The following is an 18075-nucleotide window of genomic DNA, read 5'->3' on the forward strand; positions in this document are numbered from 1 at the left end:
CCCCTCCTCCTCCCGACATCCATGTTTTTTGGACACTCCTCCCTGCGCATCGCTCCCCCCCGCCCCTGCCGCTATGCCGGTGCTCACGCTGCTGCGCCCGGCGACGCACAGGGGAAAAAAAGCCGTCCGGCATGACTTCTGGCCCGGCGCCACCGGCCCCACCTCCCGCGTCACTTCCGGTCTAAGTGAACACGCGGGGGCGCGCAGGCCACCAGCGCCACGGCGGCGCCCGACCCCGCACAGCGGTCCCCACAAGCCACCGAGGCCCAGCCGCCGGCCCTCAACTGCAAACCGGACTGAAGGGAGACTGCACCAGGAGGACCGGGAACCAGGATTCGGGGGGGGAATCCATACTTACCTGCCGGCACTGGCCCTGGAGACGGGCATCCGCCGGACCCCGCTCCCACCTGCTCCGTGCACAGTCGTGGAGCCCTGCCCGGGCCCACCGTGGCGCTTCCAGGGGACCCCGCACTGCCCGAGGTAGGAGACCCCCCCGCTACCTGAGTCGGACAGCCAGCCTGGGAATTCCTCCATGATGGTACGATCTGTAGGGAATCCTGTCCTCCAGGAACAGGAAACCAACTGATGCGTGGGAGAGGTGCCGCCCTTATGTATCTGTAGGATTTCCTGTTCCTGAAGGGTGGATCCCCTCTCTCAGGTGGTGCTGTCATGGACGACCGAATAAAGATGGGTTTTCAGGTTCCGTTTGAAGGATCCGAGGGTGGTGGATAATCGGACGTGTTGAGGCATGGCATTCCAGAGGATAGGGGATATTCGGGAGAAATCTTGAAGGCGGTTGTGTGAAAAACGAATAAGTGTGGAGGAGAGTAGGAGGTCTTGGGAGGATCGAAGATTACGTGAGGGAAGATATTGGGAGATTAGTTCAGAGATATAGGGAGGGGAAACGTTGTGGTTGGCTTTGTAGATCAGTGTTAGTAGTTTGAATTGGATTCGTTGGGGAATTGTGAGCCAATACAGGGATTTGCAGAGGGTAGAGACAGGGGAGTAGCGAGGAAAGAGGTGGATTAGTCGGGCAGCAGAATTGAGGACAGACTGGAGTGGTGCAAGAGAGTTAGCAGGGAGACCACAGAGGAGAGTGTTGCAGTAGTCAAGGCGGGAGATGATGAGGGCATGTACAAGAGTTTTAGTAGATTGAGGACTGAGGAAGGGACGGATTCTTGAAATATTTTTGAGTTGGAGGCGACAGGAGGTGGCAAGAGTTTGGATGTGTGGTTTGAAGGACAGGGCAGATTCGAGAGTTCCTCCGAAGCAGCGGATTTCAGGTGCGGGAGAGAGCGTGATGCCGTTTACCATAATAGATTGATCGGGTAGGGAAGATATGTGAGATGGAGGAAAGATAATGAGTTCAGTTTTGTCTACGTTGAGTTTTAGGAAGCGAGAGGTGGAAAAGGAGGATATGGCTGATAGACACTCCGGGATTCTGGACAACAGAGAGGTGACATCTGGGCCAGAGAGGGAGATCTGAGTGTCATCTGCATACAGGTGGTACTGGAAGCCATGGGACTTTATGAGTTGTCCTAGGCCAAGAGTATAGATGGAAAAAAGTAGGGGCCCCAAGACAGAGCCTTGGTGGACTCCAACAGAGAGGGGGCGGGGTGAGGAGGTAGTGTGGGAGTGGGAAACGCTGAATGTGCGGTCAGAAAGGAGAGCTATAAGGAGAGACTTGTCAATTTAAGGAAATGGGGTGGGGAGAAGCTGGCAGGGATACATCATCGTAGTTAGATGGCTCCTTTGTGGCTTTTCCGCACCGTTTTAGGTGTTTTAAACTTGCACCGCTGCAATAACGCAGCCAGCGTCTAATTTATGCTGCTGGTGGTAGCACGAATCAGCTGACAGCTTCCCATTAACGTATTGATTATGCCATTAATGTTACCTCTGTACTAAATCTGCTGCAGAATATATCATGTTGGAAGTAATAACATCTGTGGCTTTCGGATCTGCACATGTATCCCTCACCATAAAAATAGTGTTTTCTGTACCCCTTTCATACTCACTGCTTTGTACTTTGTTGCAAATATTCATGTAACAGCATCTGTAATGAAAATCTCCAACAAATACGGCATTTGTAAACGGTTTATATATGTTTCCAATTAATACATTTAGTTTTTTCCCTGATATAAAGTTTCCACATCTAAGATTATATAAGGAAGACTCTAACTCTGGGGATTCCAGCACACGGAAAACACATTTCTCTAGACATTATAGCTCATTTATAAGACCCCAAAGGCTCAGTTTCATATCTTTAGTTGCTAAAACCAAGTACTAAAAACTTTTCAAAGATCTCAAGAGAAAATAAAAAAGTTACATTTTAGAACATTGGTATAACCAGCTAATATGTATTCTCCTCATGACTACGGAGCGGAGAAATCACAAGACACTGGAAACAGGTAATATTTCCTGTAAGGGAAGCTCGAATACATCCACAGCCCTTCAACACAAGCGAGCTAAGGGAACAGGAGAGCAATCAGACTGCGGAAATCAATATGGATTCTGAATTTCCTATTAGCAAATATATAAATATGACATAAATAAACGTTAATTAATTAATAACAAAAGCTCTCAACATTCAACACAGATCGACTGAATTTGGGTCATTCCATAGTTCAAATTGGCTAAATGGCAAACACTTGTATCATCGACAAGGAAAATATTTCCTTTTAGGTAACCTTGGGAAATCACAAGAGAAGCAGTATGTATGGACAGAAGAGGTAAACAGTATCCAGTGCCAGTGCCTTGTAAACAAATCAGTACAGATTAAAGGTTCACTCCAGGCAAAGCTGATACATTGTGTTATGCCTAGCGCAGGGGCTGAGGAACGTAAGGAAGGGAGAAGCATAAAGAATGAGCAGCATGAAATTGGGACAGGCTCCTTAAAGCCAACATGTCAGCACGATTTTGCCATGTAAACACATAGCTGTAATGAGGCTGTAATACTGATTACATTGATACTTTTGGTGATGAAATTCGCTTTGTCTTTTTTCTTTAATCACCATTTAAAGTTTTCTGCTAATTAGATTTCGGTGCACAAGGGCCGGTCTGTGCACTGGGTGTTCTCTTCCCGGTCTGTGATTATTCGGCCCCTCTGTTGCCTCCGGTCTGTGAGTGACCTTCCTCAGGTCTCAGTAGTGACCTGTCATTCACAGACTGGAGGGGCCAGGAAATCACAAACAGAAAGGAGGAGACCAAGTGCACAGTCCGGTCCCTGTGCACCGAAACCTAATTAGCAGAACACTTCACATGGTTATTAAAGAAGATCAAGAAAGCGGATTTCTTCACCAAATGTGTCAATTTAATCTGTGTTACGGCGCCATTAATGCCATGTTTACATTACAAAATCGTGATGACAGGTCTTATTTAACTGCAGGCATCTAGTTTGGGAAGATTTCAAGACTGGGGAGAAGTCATCTGGGTGGGCACCCACCGACTTCTCCCCACCTGGCTCTGGTAAATTGACGTTCTCTCCTGAAATATAAATAGGGGCATATCCGGCCATGCCGGTCAGGGAATAGTCAGAGACTACCTTATGACTGCTCTCCTCGTTCCCGACTCCTTTCCAGCATTTCAGAGTTAGGGTTCTTTCAGACGTCCGTGATCATCAGTCCAGTCTTGGATGACAATCGATGGACTGACTGCAGTCTCCAGACCCCGAGCATGACAGCTTTATATATTTCTATGAGGCTGTCACACTCAGGGTTGGGAGACGTGGGGCCAGTTTATGCATTGTGATCCAAGATTGGTCTGATAATCACGGACGCCTGATAGAGCCCTAAATCAAATGTCTATGAAGCCTGTTCCATTTTTGTGTTGCCCATGGTTTGAGCAGCATGAATCACCTGACAGATTCCCTTTAAAGCCCTTATCTTGAGTAAGGTCCTGCACTAAGAAAACAAATGTGTATAATTTTTGTCCAAAGTGGTCCTTGAGGACATCTTTAAAAAGGTTGTCCACTTCTGGACAACCACTTCTTAACAGCTTTACTGCCCATCATAAAATAATGGCATACTTACCTCCCAGACCGGCATCGTTTCTACGATTGTTCCGCTTTGTCCCCCCAACAGTCACATGGAATTGTAGACGTCCGCTCTGACGAAATATTGAAGGCTGCAACCGATCATCGACTGCCTCGAGACTCAGTGTTGCAATCAGAGGACCGGCGCCGGTCCGGAAGGGAAACTTTTTTAGTTTATGATGGACAGTTTAGCGGCACAACCCCTTTCATATCATTTAGATGTCAACTCAGACAAAACTGAAGACGTAGAATCCAATCTGACATCTTAGAAGTTTTTCACATTACAATTGAGAAAGTGAAGTCCTAATTAGATATTTCAAACTCGCATGTACCCCAGGAATATAGTGTTATCGCCTGTGACCATCCAGGCTGTGATCAGTATTAATAGAGAAGGTGAGTGAGCCCTCACACTTACATACCCTGAGGCTAAGTTCCCACGATGAGTTTTTGATGTTGCAGATTTTCTGCACCCATTAAGTAAAATAGGTTACTTGCATTTTTTTGAAAATACACAGCATAAAAAAAATCACTAAACACTCATCATGGACATGTAGCCTTAAATTGGCAAAATGCTATTTTCTTGCTGCAAACTCAGTAGAGAAAAAAAGGGAAAACCACTTATATTTTCCATCAGATTTGGTATCTTTGATCTTTCTGAAGAAGACATACCACTCTAGAAAGGCTTTACATGTACAAAGACCTGCTGACACAGAAACCCACGAATATAACTTATGCAAGATAAGATTTTATTGGGAGCTAGGTTATTAAAAAAAAGCCATTTCTTCTTCCTTGCACATATGTTGTATACATAATAGCCACTTTTGGACCTGAAACAGCCATATGTCGCATCGGCTTAAGAATTCCATTTTCGTGTATTAGGAACAGAAAAAATGGAATTTATGGTGTAGGACACATGACGGACACCGGCGGCGCAGTCTGACCACACCGGACTATAATGGGGTCCGACCGGCTCCCGTCATGGTGTTTTTCCTTGCAGATTTAAATCTGCAGCCTATCAATTCTTTCAGCATTTTTGCAGCAGATTTCACCCATAATAATGAGGGGAAGACCAAGCTGCAGACAGGAGCGTTGCCTAGTTGGTCCCTTCTTTTTGCAAATGGTTGGCAAGTCCCTGCACAGTCCCATCAGCAGAGAACTTGTTACACATTGGATCACAGTCACCTCATTTTGATGGGACTGACTGACCATCTGATGTGTATGGAGGTCTCCTGAATGTCCCCAGACATCGTCAGGTGGAATTTTAATGCCCAAATCTTTTCTTTTCAGAGAAGATAAGTCACTGCTAGACATGTCTGCTGAGCTGAATGTATGGGGCAGTCGGGTGAGATAGCTAGCAGCTATCTAATGTGTATGGGGCAGTAGGGTGAGATAGCAAGCAGCTATCTAATGTGTATGCGGTAATCGGGTGAGATACCTGACGGCTATCTAATGTGTATGGGGCAGTCGGGTGAGATGCCTGGAAGGTATCTAATGTGTATGGGGTAGTCGGGTGAGATAGCTGGCAGGTATCTATTGTGTATGGAGCAGTCGGGTGAGATACCTGGCAGGTATCTAATGTGTATGGGGCAGTCGGGTGAGATAGCTGGCAGGTATCTATTGTGTATGGAGCAGTGGGGTGAGATAGCTGGCAGCTATCTAATGTGTATGGGGCAGTCGGGTGAGATACCTGACGGCTGTCTAATGTGTATGGGGCAGTCGGGTGAGATGCCTGGCAGGTATCTAATGTGTATGGGGCAGTCGGGTGAGATAGCTGTTGGGTATCTAATGTTTATGGGGAAGTCGGGTGAGATAGCTGGCGGCTATCTACTGTGTATGGGGCAGTCGGGTGAGATAGCTGGCAGGTATCTAATGTGTATGGGGCAGTCAGGTGAGATAGCTGGCAGGTATCTAATGTGTATGGAGCAGTCGGGTGAGATAGCTGGCAGGTATCTATTGTGTATGGAGCAGTCGGGTGAGATAGCTGGCAGCTATCTAATGTATATGGGGCAGTCGGGTGAGATACCTGACGGCTGTCTAAAGTGTATGGGGCAGTCGGGTGATATAGCTGTTGGGTATCTAATGTGTATGGGGCAGTCGGGTGAGATAGCTGGCGGCTATCTACTGTGTATGGGGCAGTCGGGTGAGATACCTGACGGCTGTCTAATGTGTATGGGGCAGTCGGGTGAGATGCCTGGCAGGTATCTAATGTGTATGGGGCAGTCGGGTGAGATACCTGACGGCTGTCTAATGTGTATGGGGCAGTCGGGTGAGATAGCTGGCAGCTATCTAATGTGTATGGGGCAGTCGGGTGAGATACCTGACGGCTGTCTAATGTGTATGGGGCAGTCGGGTGAGATGCCTGGCAGGTATCTAATGTGTATGGGGCAGTCGGGTGAGATAGCTGTTGGGTATCTAATGTTTATGGGGAAGTCGGGTGAGATAGCTGGCGGCTATCTACTGTGTATGGGGCAGTCAGGTGAGATAGCTGGCAGGTATCTAATGTGTATGGGGCAGTCAGGTGAGATAGCTGGCAGGTATCTAATGTGTATGGAGCAGTCGGGTGAGATAGCTGGCAGGTATCTATTGTGTATGGAGCAGTCGGGTGAGATAGCTGGCAGCTATCTAATGTATATGGGGCAGTCGGGTGAGATACCTGACGGCTGTCTAAAGTGTATGGGGCAGTCGGGTGATATAGCTGTTGGGTATCTAATGTGTATGGGGCAGTCGGGTGAGATAGCTGGCGGCTATCTACTGTGTATGGGGCAGTCGGGTGAGATAGCTGCCAGGTATCTAATGTGTATGGGGCAGTCAGGTGAGATAGCTGGCAGGTATCTAAGGTGTATGGAGCAGTCGGGTGAGGTAGCTGGCAGCTATCTAATGTATATGGGGCAGTCAGGTGAGATACCTGACGGCTATCTAATGTGTATGGGGCAGTTGGGCGAGATAGATGTTGGGTATCTAATGTGTATATGGCAGTCGGGTGAGATAGCTGGCGGCTATCTAATGTGTATATGGCAGTCGGGTGAGATAACTGGCGGCTATATAATGTGTATGGGGCGGTCGAGTGAGATAGCTTTTGGTTATGTAATGTTTATGGGGCAGTTAGGTGAGATAGCTGGAGGCTATCTAATGTGTATGGGGCAGTCGGGTGAGATAGCTGGCGGCTATCTAATGTGTATGGAGCAGTTGGGTGAGATAGCTGGCGGCTATCTAATGTGTATGGGGCAGTCGGGTGAGCTAGCTGGTGGCTATCTAATGTGTATGGAGCAGTTGGGTGAGATAGCTGGCGGCTATCTAATGTGTATGGGTGAGTTAGGTGAGATAGCTGGAGGCTATCTAATGTGCATGAGGCAGTCGGGGAGATGTGTATCGCCAACCTGACAAGAGGTGGAGAAACAGGCAGAGGGTTCTGAAAATTGGGTGATGGGGAAACAAATAACAGACCTTTCTGTCCATATTGGCAGTATCCATCACATATTGGGAGGTTAATTTGGATTTTTGCCATGAAGCCTCCTCTCTTCCATGTACTCTGCTGTTCTATACTATGCACTTCATATCTTTAATATGTTTCTTTCCTTTGAGGCCGGTATTTCTTTGTGTTGTTCTATATATATATATAAATAAATAAATAAAAAATAAAAAGCATAACATGGAAAAACCTTGTATTCCTCTCTTCGGTGCTGGTCTCTACAGAAATCCTGGAAGGTGCTGACATATCCTTAACACCTGAGACTCACAATCTTTTTCTCCTGGAGTTTCCCTTTAATATGTTTGAAAACAGAAGAAAATAGAGAGCTTTTCTCTGCAGATTTCCCTGTGGCTGCCAAGTTAAAATGAAATATCAGCCACACACCACAACGGAGCCTTCAGCGTCACGGCCAAATGATACTCGGCTGTACAAATGGCTGGGTATAATAATCCCAATTCTCAATGAATTAACGTGAAGTCCAGAAATTCTGCACGTCACAGATCTATACGTATAGATAAGCCTCTGTCAGATGCCACAACTCCAGGGAGCACTTTTTTATTCTGTCTGACATGACAAATTGTATGATTTCAGCTATAAATGCGAGGATAATGGGATCATTAGGAATAAGCACCAGGAAACCTTTAACCCTCAGCGATCTGTCATGTAATCCAGCAGCATCCTCACAGCTCACGTTTACTGTTGAAGTTAATTGCGCAGATTATTATGTTCTGTGCGTTTTTATATCATTAGACTATGAGGATCTCTTATCAGGGTATTTAGCATTGTAGGTAGAGTGCAAGCTCTGCGACGCACACCGGCTCCATTCTCGTACGTGGAAATGGCCTGGGTGTGTAGAGTAGTACGTACCGTAAATGGTTTTAGTGGCTGATAAATATTTTGAGTGTGTGTGTATATATATATATATATATGTGTGTATATATATGTGTGTATATATGTGTGTGTATATATGTGTGTGTATATATATATATATATATATATGTGTGTGTATATATATACTGTATGTGTGTATATATGTGTGTACATATATATACGGTATATGTGTGTGTATATATGTGTGTGTATATATATATGTTTGTATATGTGTGTGTGTATATATATATATATATATATGTGTGTGTATATATATACTGTATGTGTGTATATATGTGTGTACATATATATACGGTATATGTGTGTGTATATGTATATATGTATGTGTGTATATATGGATGTATATATTGTATAACTGTGTTTATATATATATATATACTGTAAATATGTATATGAGTGTGTATATATAATATATATGTGAATGTATATATGCATACTTATTTCTATACATATTTACCGTATATATATATATGCGTGTGGTGCATGTATATAATGTGTGTATATATATATACATATACAGTATATACAGTATTTCGCACGTGCCATAGCTTTGAGGTATTTGCCAGCACTGAGCCCCCTCTCCTATCAGTCATGGCCGGTTGGTGATAGATCCAACCTCTGTATATGGCTGATACCAAGAACATATGGATCCATTAAAAGATAAGGAGAGTGACAGAAAGAATTGCAATACTCCCCTGTGATTATGGAGAACGTACATGTGTAGACCCCGTGGCATGGAGGCATGTCATTATTCATTAATATGTGGCAATATATAATATGCAATAAATCTGAGGAGAAAAATGAGGAAATTCTCTCAGAAGCAGCTGGTGCCGCCGGCACTGACAGGAACGTGACATGCAGAGTGCCATATTCTAGTGTACAGCATGGCGGCACACAGCGAGACCGCCCGCTTGTCCATACTAGGTTTTCTCTTCCACCATGTCTCCTTAGCCCAGACCACCCTAGCAGACCACTTATCCAGCACCTTTGGGTGCTCTGTAACATCCTCATGACAATTTTGGAGCCAAACGCAATGGCGGATGTAAACCCCACTGTAACCCCCTCACTGTGAGGTAGCCTGTAAGGGAATGTTCACACACACTTTTCATATATGAGGGGTTGTTTTTTTGCTTCGGTGGTCAAATCTGTAGCATTTTTCACGTAGTGACGCCTCAAGAATTGACGCGTGCCTCTTATTTTCCACCTAGAAATAAACCGCGTTCACTATAGCCTTGACTTCCCTTTCACATACATAGGAAGCTTTCCTTACAGAAGATTTGAAGCCGTTTTTAGATTTTGCAGTGGAATCTGCTTCAAAATTCCATTAAAAAAAAAAAAAAACCCTGTGTGTGAACATACCCCTAACTGTTCTCTAACAAGTGACATAGTAACTGAGCCTGTGTCTCCACACCTCACATGTTACCACATAATACACACTGGCCATAATCTGCCCACTGAGGACAGCGCCCCCAGGTGGTAGATAGTGGAACTACAGCATTCCAGCAACAGGTGTGTGTAACAGCGCCCCCTGCCTTGCTCCCCACTTACTGCTCGTTCTCCTGGATGGCGCTGAGGCAGGCGGCGGCGGGCGGCTGGTGCAGCCTGCAGCTGGCCAGGTGCTTGTGGTGCTCCTCCTGCAGGCAGGCTTTCTCAGTGTACAGGCTGCTCACTTGCTCCTCCAGTTCATCAATCCTCTTCTTCTGCTTCTCCAGAAGCTCCTGCTGGGTCTCAATGATTTTGTTGAGCTCCTTCAGGTATTCCGCCGCCCGACATGGACTTTCTGCAGGGGGCTCCATGCTGTGCGACCACCTCAGCCCCCCGGACACATGCCTGTGCAGAAGCTGTCAGTCCGTGCTGCTGTGATGGCACTGAGCCGGAATGCCAGCGCAGGAGGGACGCCTCACATCCCCGGCGCCGTGCACGGTGATCCCGGGCTCCGTGCCGCCGCCATTGCCGGTGAGGGGCTGTGGCGCCTGGAGTCCGGCAGTGACTGGCGATGAATGGGAGAGACGCTGGCGGTGACTGGGAGTCGCTGGGCTCCTGTCCCCGGGATGATGGAGCTAAGGGCTGGGCTCATTAGCTGGGGGCTGGGAGATGAGGAAGGAGGGAGAGATGTGAGGCTGCGGGCGGCAGAGGAGGCACGGAGCCGGCACACACCGACCTCCTGACCGGCTACGGGGGCAGTGCCCAGGACGTGCCCACCTGTGCCGGCGGCAGGGCAGGTAATGAGCCGAGAAGATGCCCCCAGAGGAAGGCAGCCTGCACGGTCTCATACTGCCACCCTGTACACAAGTAACACACCGCCACACACTGCCCAAATAGAAGGGCTGGGACGCCTGCACATTCCCCCCAGAGGAAGGCAGCCTGCACGGTCTCATACTGCCACCCTGTACACAAGTAACACACCGCCACACACTGCCCAAATAGAAGGGCTGGGACGCCTGCACATTCCCCCCAGAGGAAGGCAGCCTGCACGGTCTCATACTGCCACCCTGTACACAAGTAACACACCGCCACACACTGCCCAAATAGAAGGGCTGGGACGCCTGCACATTCCCCCCAGAGGAAGGCAGCCTGCACGGTCTCATACTGCCACCCTGTACACAAGTAACACACCGCCACACACTGCCCAAATAGAAGGGCTGGGACGCCTGCACATTCCCCCCAGAGGAAGGCAGCCTGCACGGTCTCATACTGCCACCCTGTACACAAGTAACACACCGCCACACACTGCCCAAATAGAAGGGCTGGGACGCCTGCACATTCCCCCCAGAGGAAGGCAGCCTGCACGGTCTCATACTGCCACCCTGTACACAAGTAACACACCGCCACACACTGCCCAAATAGAAGGGCTGGGACGCCTGCACATTCCCCCCAGAGGAAGGCAGCCTGCACGGTCTCATACTGCCACCCTGTACACAAGTAACACACCGCCACACACTGCCCAAATAGAAGGGCTGGGACGCCTGCACATTCCCCCCAGAGGAAGGCAGCCTGCACGGTCTCATACTGCCACCCCGTACACAAGTAACACACCGCCACACACTGCCCAAATAGAAGGGCTGGGACGCCTGCACATTCCCCCCAGAGGAAGGCAGCCTGCACGGTCTCATACTGCCACCCTGTACACAAGTAACACACCGCCACACACTGCCCAAATAGAAGGGCTGGGACGCCTGCACATTCCCCCAGAGGAAGGCAGCCTGCACGGTCTCATACTGCCACCCTGTACACAAGTAACACACCGCCACACACTGCCCAAATAGAAGGGCTGGGACGCCTGCACATTCCCCCCAGAGGAAGGCAGCCTGCACGGTCTCATACTGCCACCCTGTACACAAGTAACACACCGCCACACACTGCCCAAATAGAAGGGCTGGGACGCCTGCACATTCCCCCCAGAGGAAGGCAGCCTGCACGGTCTCATACTGCCACCCTGTACACAAGTAACACACCGCCACACACTGCCCAAATAGAAGGGCTGGGACGCCTGCACATTCCCCCCAGAGGAAGGCAGCCTGCACGGTCACATACTGCCGCCCTGTACACAAGTAACACACCGCCACACACTGCCCAAATAGAAGTGCTGGGACGCCTGCACATTCCCCCCAGAGGAAGGCAGCCTGCACGGTCTCATACTGCCACCCTGTACACAAGTAACACACCGCCATACACTGCCCAAATAGAAGGGCTGGGACGCCTGCACATTCCCCCCAGAGGAAGGCAGCCTGCACGGTCTCATACTGCCACCCTGTACACAAGTAACACACCGCCATACACTGCCCAAATAGAAGGGCTGGGACGCCTGCACATTCCCCCCAGAGGAAGGCAGCCTGCACGGTCTCATACTGCCACCCTGTACACAAGTAACACACCGCCATACACTGCCCAAATAGAAGGGCTGGGACGCCTGCACATTCCCCCCAGAGGAAGGCAGCCTGCACGGTCTCATACTGCCACCCTGTACACAAGTAACACACCGCCACACACTGCCCAAATAGAAGGGCTGGGACGCCTGCACATTCCCCCCAGAGGAAGGCAGCCTGCACGGTCTCATACTGCCACCCTGTACACAAGTAACACACCGCCATACACTGCCCAAATAGAAGGGCTGGGACGCCTGCACATTCCCCCCAGAGGAAGGCAGCCTGCACGGTCTCATACTGCCACCCTGTACACAAGTAACACACCGCCATACACTGCCCAAATAGAAGGGCTGGGACGCCTGCACATTCCCCCCAGAGGAAGGCAGCCTGCACGGTCTCATACTGCCACCCTGTACACAAGTAACACACCGCCATACACTGCCCAAATAGAAGGGCTGGGACGCCTGCACATTCCCCCCAGAGGAAGGCAGCCTGCACGGTCTCATACTGCCACCCTGTACACAAGTAACACACCGCCACACACTGCCCAAATAGAAGGGCTGGGACGCCTGCACATTCCCCCCAGAGGAAGGCAGCCTGCACGGTCCTATACTGCCACCCTGTACACAAGTAACACACCGCCATACACTGCCCAAATAGAAGGGCTGGGACGCCTGCACATTCCCCCCAGAGGAAGGCAGCCTGCACGGTCTCATACTGCCACCCTGTACACAAGTAACACACCGCCATACACTGCCCAAATAGAAGGGCTGGGACGCCTGCACATTCCCCCCAGAGGAAGGCAGCCTGCACGGTCTCATACTGCCACCCTGTACACAAGTAACACACCGCCACACACTGCCCAAATAGAAGGGCTGGGACGCCTGCACATTCCCCCCAGAGGAAGGCAGCCTGCACGGTCTCATACTGCCACCCTGTACACAAGTAACACACCGCCACACACTGCCCAAATAGAAGGGCTGGGACGCCTGCACATTCCCCCCAGAGGAAGGCAGCCTGCACGGTCTCATACTGCCACCCTGTACACAAGTAACACACCGCCATACACTGCCCAAATAGAAGGGCTGGGACGCCTGCACATTCCCCCAGAGGAAGGCAGCCTGCACGGTCACATACTGCCGCCCTGTACACAAGTAACACACCGCCACACACTGCCCAAATAGAAGTGCTGGGACGCCTGCACATTCCCCCCAGAGGAAGGCAGCCTGCACGGTCTCATACTGCCACCCTGTACACAAGTAACACACCGCCATACACTGCCCAAATAGAAGGGCTGGGACGCCTGCACATTCCCCCCAGAGGAAGGCAGCCTGCACGGTCTCATACTGCCACCCTGTACACAAGTAACACACCGCCATACACTGCCCAAATAGAAGGGCTGGGACGCCTGCACATTCCCCCCAGAGGAAGGCAGCCTGCACGGTCTCATACTGCCACCCTGTACACAAGTAACACACCGCCATACACTGCCCAAATAGAAGGGCTGGGACGCCTGCACATTCCCCCCAGAGGAAGGCAGCCTGCACGGTCTCATACTGCCACCCTGTACACAAGTAACACACCGCCACACACTGCCCAAATAGAAGGGCTGGGACGCCTGCACATTCCCCCCAGAGGAAGGCAGCCTGCACGGTCTCATACTGCCACCCTGTACACAAGTAACACACCGCCATACACTGCCCAAATAGAAGGGCTGGGACGCCTGCACATTCCCCCCAGAGGAAGGCAGCCTGCACGGTCTCATACTGCCACCCTGTACACAAGTAACACACCGCCATACACTGCCCAAATAGAAGGGCTGGGACGCCTGCACATTCCCCCCAGAGGAAGGCAGCCTGCACGGTCTCATACTGCCACCCTGTACACAAGTAACACACCGCCACACACTGCCCAAATAGAAGGGCTGGGACGCCTGCACATTCCCCCCAGAGGAAGGCAGCCTGCACGGTCTCATACTGCCACCCTGTACACAAGTAACACACCGCCACACACTGCCCAAATAGAAGGGCTGGGACGCCTGCACATTCCCCCCAGAGGAAGGCAGCCTGCACGGTCTCATACTGCCACCCTGTACACAAGTAACACACCGCCATACACTGCCCAAATAGAAGGGCTGGGACGCCTGCACATTCCCCCAGAGGAAGGCAGCCTGCACGGTCACATACTGCCGCCCTGTACACAAGTAACACACCGCCACACACTGCCCAAATAGAAGTGCTGGGACGCCTGCACATTCCCCCCAGAGGAAGGCAGCCTGCACGGTCTCATACTGCCACCCTGTACACAAGTAACACACCGCCATACACTGCCCAAATAGAAGGGCTGGGACGCCTGCACATTCCCCCCAGAGGAAGGCAGCCTGCACGGTCTCATACTGCCACCCTGTACACAAGTAACACACCGCCATACACTGCCCAAATAGAAGGGCTGGGACGCCTGCACATTCCCCCCAGAGGAAGGCAGCCTGCACGGTCTCATACTGCCACCCTGTACACAAGTAACACACCGCCATACACTGCCCAAATAGAAGGGCTGGGACGCCTGCACATTCCCCCCAGAGGAAGGCAGCCTGCACGGTCTCATACTGCCACCCTGTACACAAGTAACACACCGCCACACACTGCCCAAATAGAAGGGCTGGGACGCCTGCACATTCCCCCCAGAGGAAGGCAGCCTGCACGGTCTCATACTGCCACCCTGTACACAAGTAACACACCGCCATACACTGCCCAAATAGAAGGGCTGGGACGCCTGCACATTCCCCCCAGAGGAAGGCAGCCTGCACGGTCTCATACTGCCACCCTGTACACAAGTAACACACCGCCATACACTGCCCAAATAGAAGGGCTGGGACGCCTGCACATTCCCCCCAGAGGAAGGCAGCCTGCACGGTCTCATACTGCCACCCTGTACACAAGTAACACACCGCCACACACTGCCCAAATAGAAGGGCTGGGACGCCTGCACATTCCCCCCAGAGGAAGGCAGCCTGCACGGTCTCATACTGCCACCCTGTACACAAGTAACACACCGCCATACACTGCCCAAATAGAAGGGCTGGGACGCCTGCACATTCCCCCCAGAGGAAGGCAGCCTGCACGGTCACATACTGCCGCCCTGTACACAAGTAACACACCGCCACACACTGCCCAAATAGAAGTGCTGGGACGCCTGCACATTCCCCCCAGAGGAAGGCAGCCTGCACGGTCTCATACTGCCACCCTGTACACAAGTAACACACCGCCATACACTGCCCAAATAGAAGGGCTGGGATGCCTGCACATTCCCCCCAGAGGAAGGCAGCCTGCACGGTCTCATACTGCCACCCTGTACACAAGTAACACACCGCCATACACTGCCCAAATAGAAGGGCTGGGACGCCTGCACATTCCCCCCAGAGGAAGGCAGCCTGCACGGTCTCATACTGCCACCCTGTACACAAGTAACACACCGCCACACACTGCCCAAATAGAAGGGCTGGGACGCCTGCACATTCCCCCCAGAGGAAGGCAGCCTGCACGGTCTCATACTGCCACCCTGTACACAAGTAACACACCGCCATACACTGCCCAAATAGAAGGGCTGGGACGCCTGCACATTCCCCCCAGAGGAAGGCAGCCTGCACGGTCTCATACTGCCACCCTGTACACAAGTAACACACCGCCATACACTGCCCAAATAGAAGGGCTGGTACGCCTGCACATTCCCCCCAGAGGAAGGCAGCCTGCACGGTCTCATACTGCCACCCTGTACACAAGTAACACACCGCCATACACTGCCCAAATAGAAGGGCTGGGACGCCTGCACATTCCCCCCAGAGGAAGGCAGCCTGCACGGTCTCATACTGCCACCCTGTACACAAGTAACACACCGCCATACACTGCCCAAATAGAAGGGCTGGGACGCCTGCACATTCCCCCCAGAGGAAGGCAGCCTGCACGGTCTCATACTGCCACCCTGTACACAAGTAACACACCGCCATACACTGCCCAAATAGGGCTGGGACGCCTGCACATTCCCCCCAGAAGAAGGCAGCCTGCACGGTCTCATACTGCCACCCTGTACACAAGTAACACACCGCCATACACTGCCCAAATGGAAGGGCTGGGACGCCTGCACATTCCCCCCAGAGGAAGGCAGCCTGCACGGTCTCATACTGCCACCCTGTACACAAGTAACACACCGCCATACACTGCCCAAATAGAAGGGCTGGGACGCCTGCACATTCCCCCAGAGGAAGGCAGCCTGCACGGTCACATACTGCCGCCCTGTACACAAGTAACACACCGCCACACACTGCCCAAATAGAAGTGCTGGGACGCCTGCACATTCCCCCCAGAGGAAGGCAGCCTGCACGGTCTCATACTGCCACCCTGTACACAAGTAACACACCGCCATACACTGCCCAAATAGAAGGGCTGGGACGCCTGCACATTCCCCCCAGAGGAAGGCAGCCTGCATGGTCTCATACTGCCACCCTGTACACAAGTAACACACCGCCACACACTGCCCAAATAGAAGGGCTGGGACGCCTGCACATTCCCCCCAGAGGAAGGCAGCCTGCACGGTCTCATACTGCCACCCTGTACACAAGTAACACACCGCCACACACTGCCCAAATAGAAGGGCTGGGACGCCTGCACATTCCCCCCAGAAGAAGGCAGCCTGCACGGTCTCATACTGCCACCCCGTACACAAGTAACACACCGCCATACACTGCCCAAATAGAAGGGCTGGGACGCCTGCACATTCCCCCCAGAGGAAGGCAGCCTGCACGGTCTCATACTGCCACCCCGTACACAAGTAACACACCGCCATACACTGCCCAAATAGAAGGGCTGGGACGCCTGCACATTCCCCCCAGAGGAAGGCAGCCTGCACGGTCTCATACTGCCACCCTGTACACAAGTAACACACCGCCACACACTGCCCAAATAGAAGGGCTGGGACGCCTGCACATTCCCCCCAGAAGAAGGCAGCCTGCACGGTCTCATACTGCCACCCCGTACACAAGTAACACACCGCCATACACTGCCCAAATAGAAGGGCTGGGACGCCTGCACATTCCCCCCAGAGGAAGGCAGCCTGCACGGTCTCATACTGCCACCCCGTACACAAGTAACACACCGCCATACACTGCCCAAATAGAAGGGCTGGGACGCCTGCACATTCCCCCCAGAAGAAGGCAGCCTGCACGGTCTCATACTGCCACCCCGTACACAAGTAACACACCGCCATACACTGCCCAAATAGAAGGGCTGGGACGCCTGCACATTCCCCCCAGAGGAAGGCAGCCTGCACGGTCTCATACTGCCACCCCGTACACAAGTAACACACCGCCATACACTGCCCAAATAGAAGGGCTGGGACGCCTGCACATTCCCCCCAGAGGAAGGCAGCCTGCACGGTCTCATACTGCCACCCTGTACACAAGTAACACACCGCCATACACTGCCCAAATAGAAGGGCTGGGACGCCTGCACATTCCCCCCAGAGGAAGGCAGCCTGCACGGTCTCATACTGCCACCCTGTACACAAGTAACACACCGCCATACACTGCCCAAATAGAAGGGCTGGGACGCCTGCACATTCCCCCCAGAGGAAGGCAGCCTGCACGGTCTCATACTGCCACCCTGTACACAAGTAACACACCGCCATACACTGCCCAAATAGAAGGGCTGGGACGCCTGCACATTCCCCCCAGAGGAAGGCAGCCTGCACGGTCTCATACTGCCACCCTGTACACAAGTAACACACCGCCATACACTGCCCAAATAGAAGGGCTGGGACGCCTGCAC

The 18075-nt window shown here is 51.6% G+C and overlaps 1 protein-coding gene across 3 annotated transcripts in view; it reads right to left on the minus strand.

The window, feature by feature from the left end:
* IQSEC1 (IQ motif and Sec7 domain ArfGEF 1) overlaps positions 1-10596 on the minus strand; it is an 893482-nt gene extending 882886 nt beyond the window's left edge. Inside the window, exon 1 of one of the 3 annotated variants that reach the window (XM_073574276.1) lies at positions 9939-10569. In XM_073574276.1, coding sequence (XP_073430377.1) covers positions 9939-10186 — 248 coding nt within the window. In that variant the 5' untranslated portion in view covers positions 10187-10569. Of the gene's footprint in view, positions 1-9938 lie in introns of all 3 variants that reach the window. The other 2 variants (XM_073574282.1, XM_073574281.1) reach the window with 2 other exon arrangements.
* Between the last annotated feature and the right edge of the window lie 7479 nt (positions 10597-18075).

This window comes from Dendrobates tinctorius, unplaced genomic scaffold (assembly GCF_039654945.1).
Source record: "Dendrobates tinctorius isolate UK_male_01 unplaced genomic scaffold, ASM3965494v1 ptg000038l, whole genome shotgun sequence".
NCBI lineage: Eukaryota > Metazoa > Chordata > Amphibia > Anura > Dendrobatidae > Dendrobates > Dendrobates tinctorius.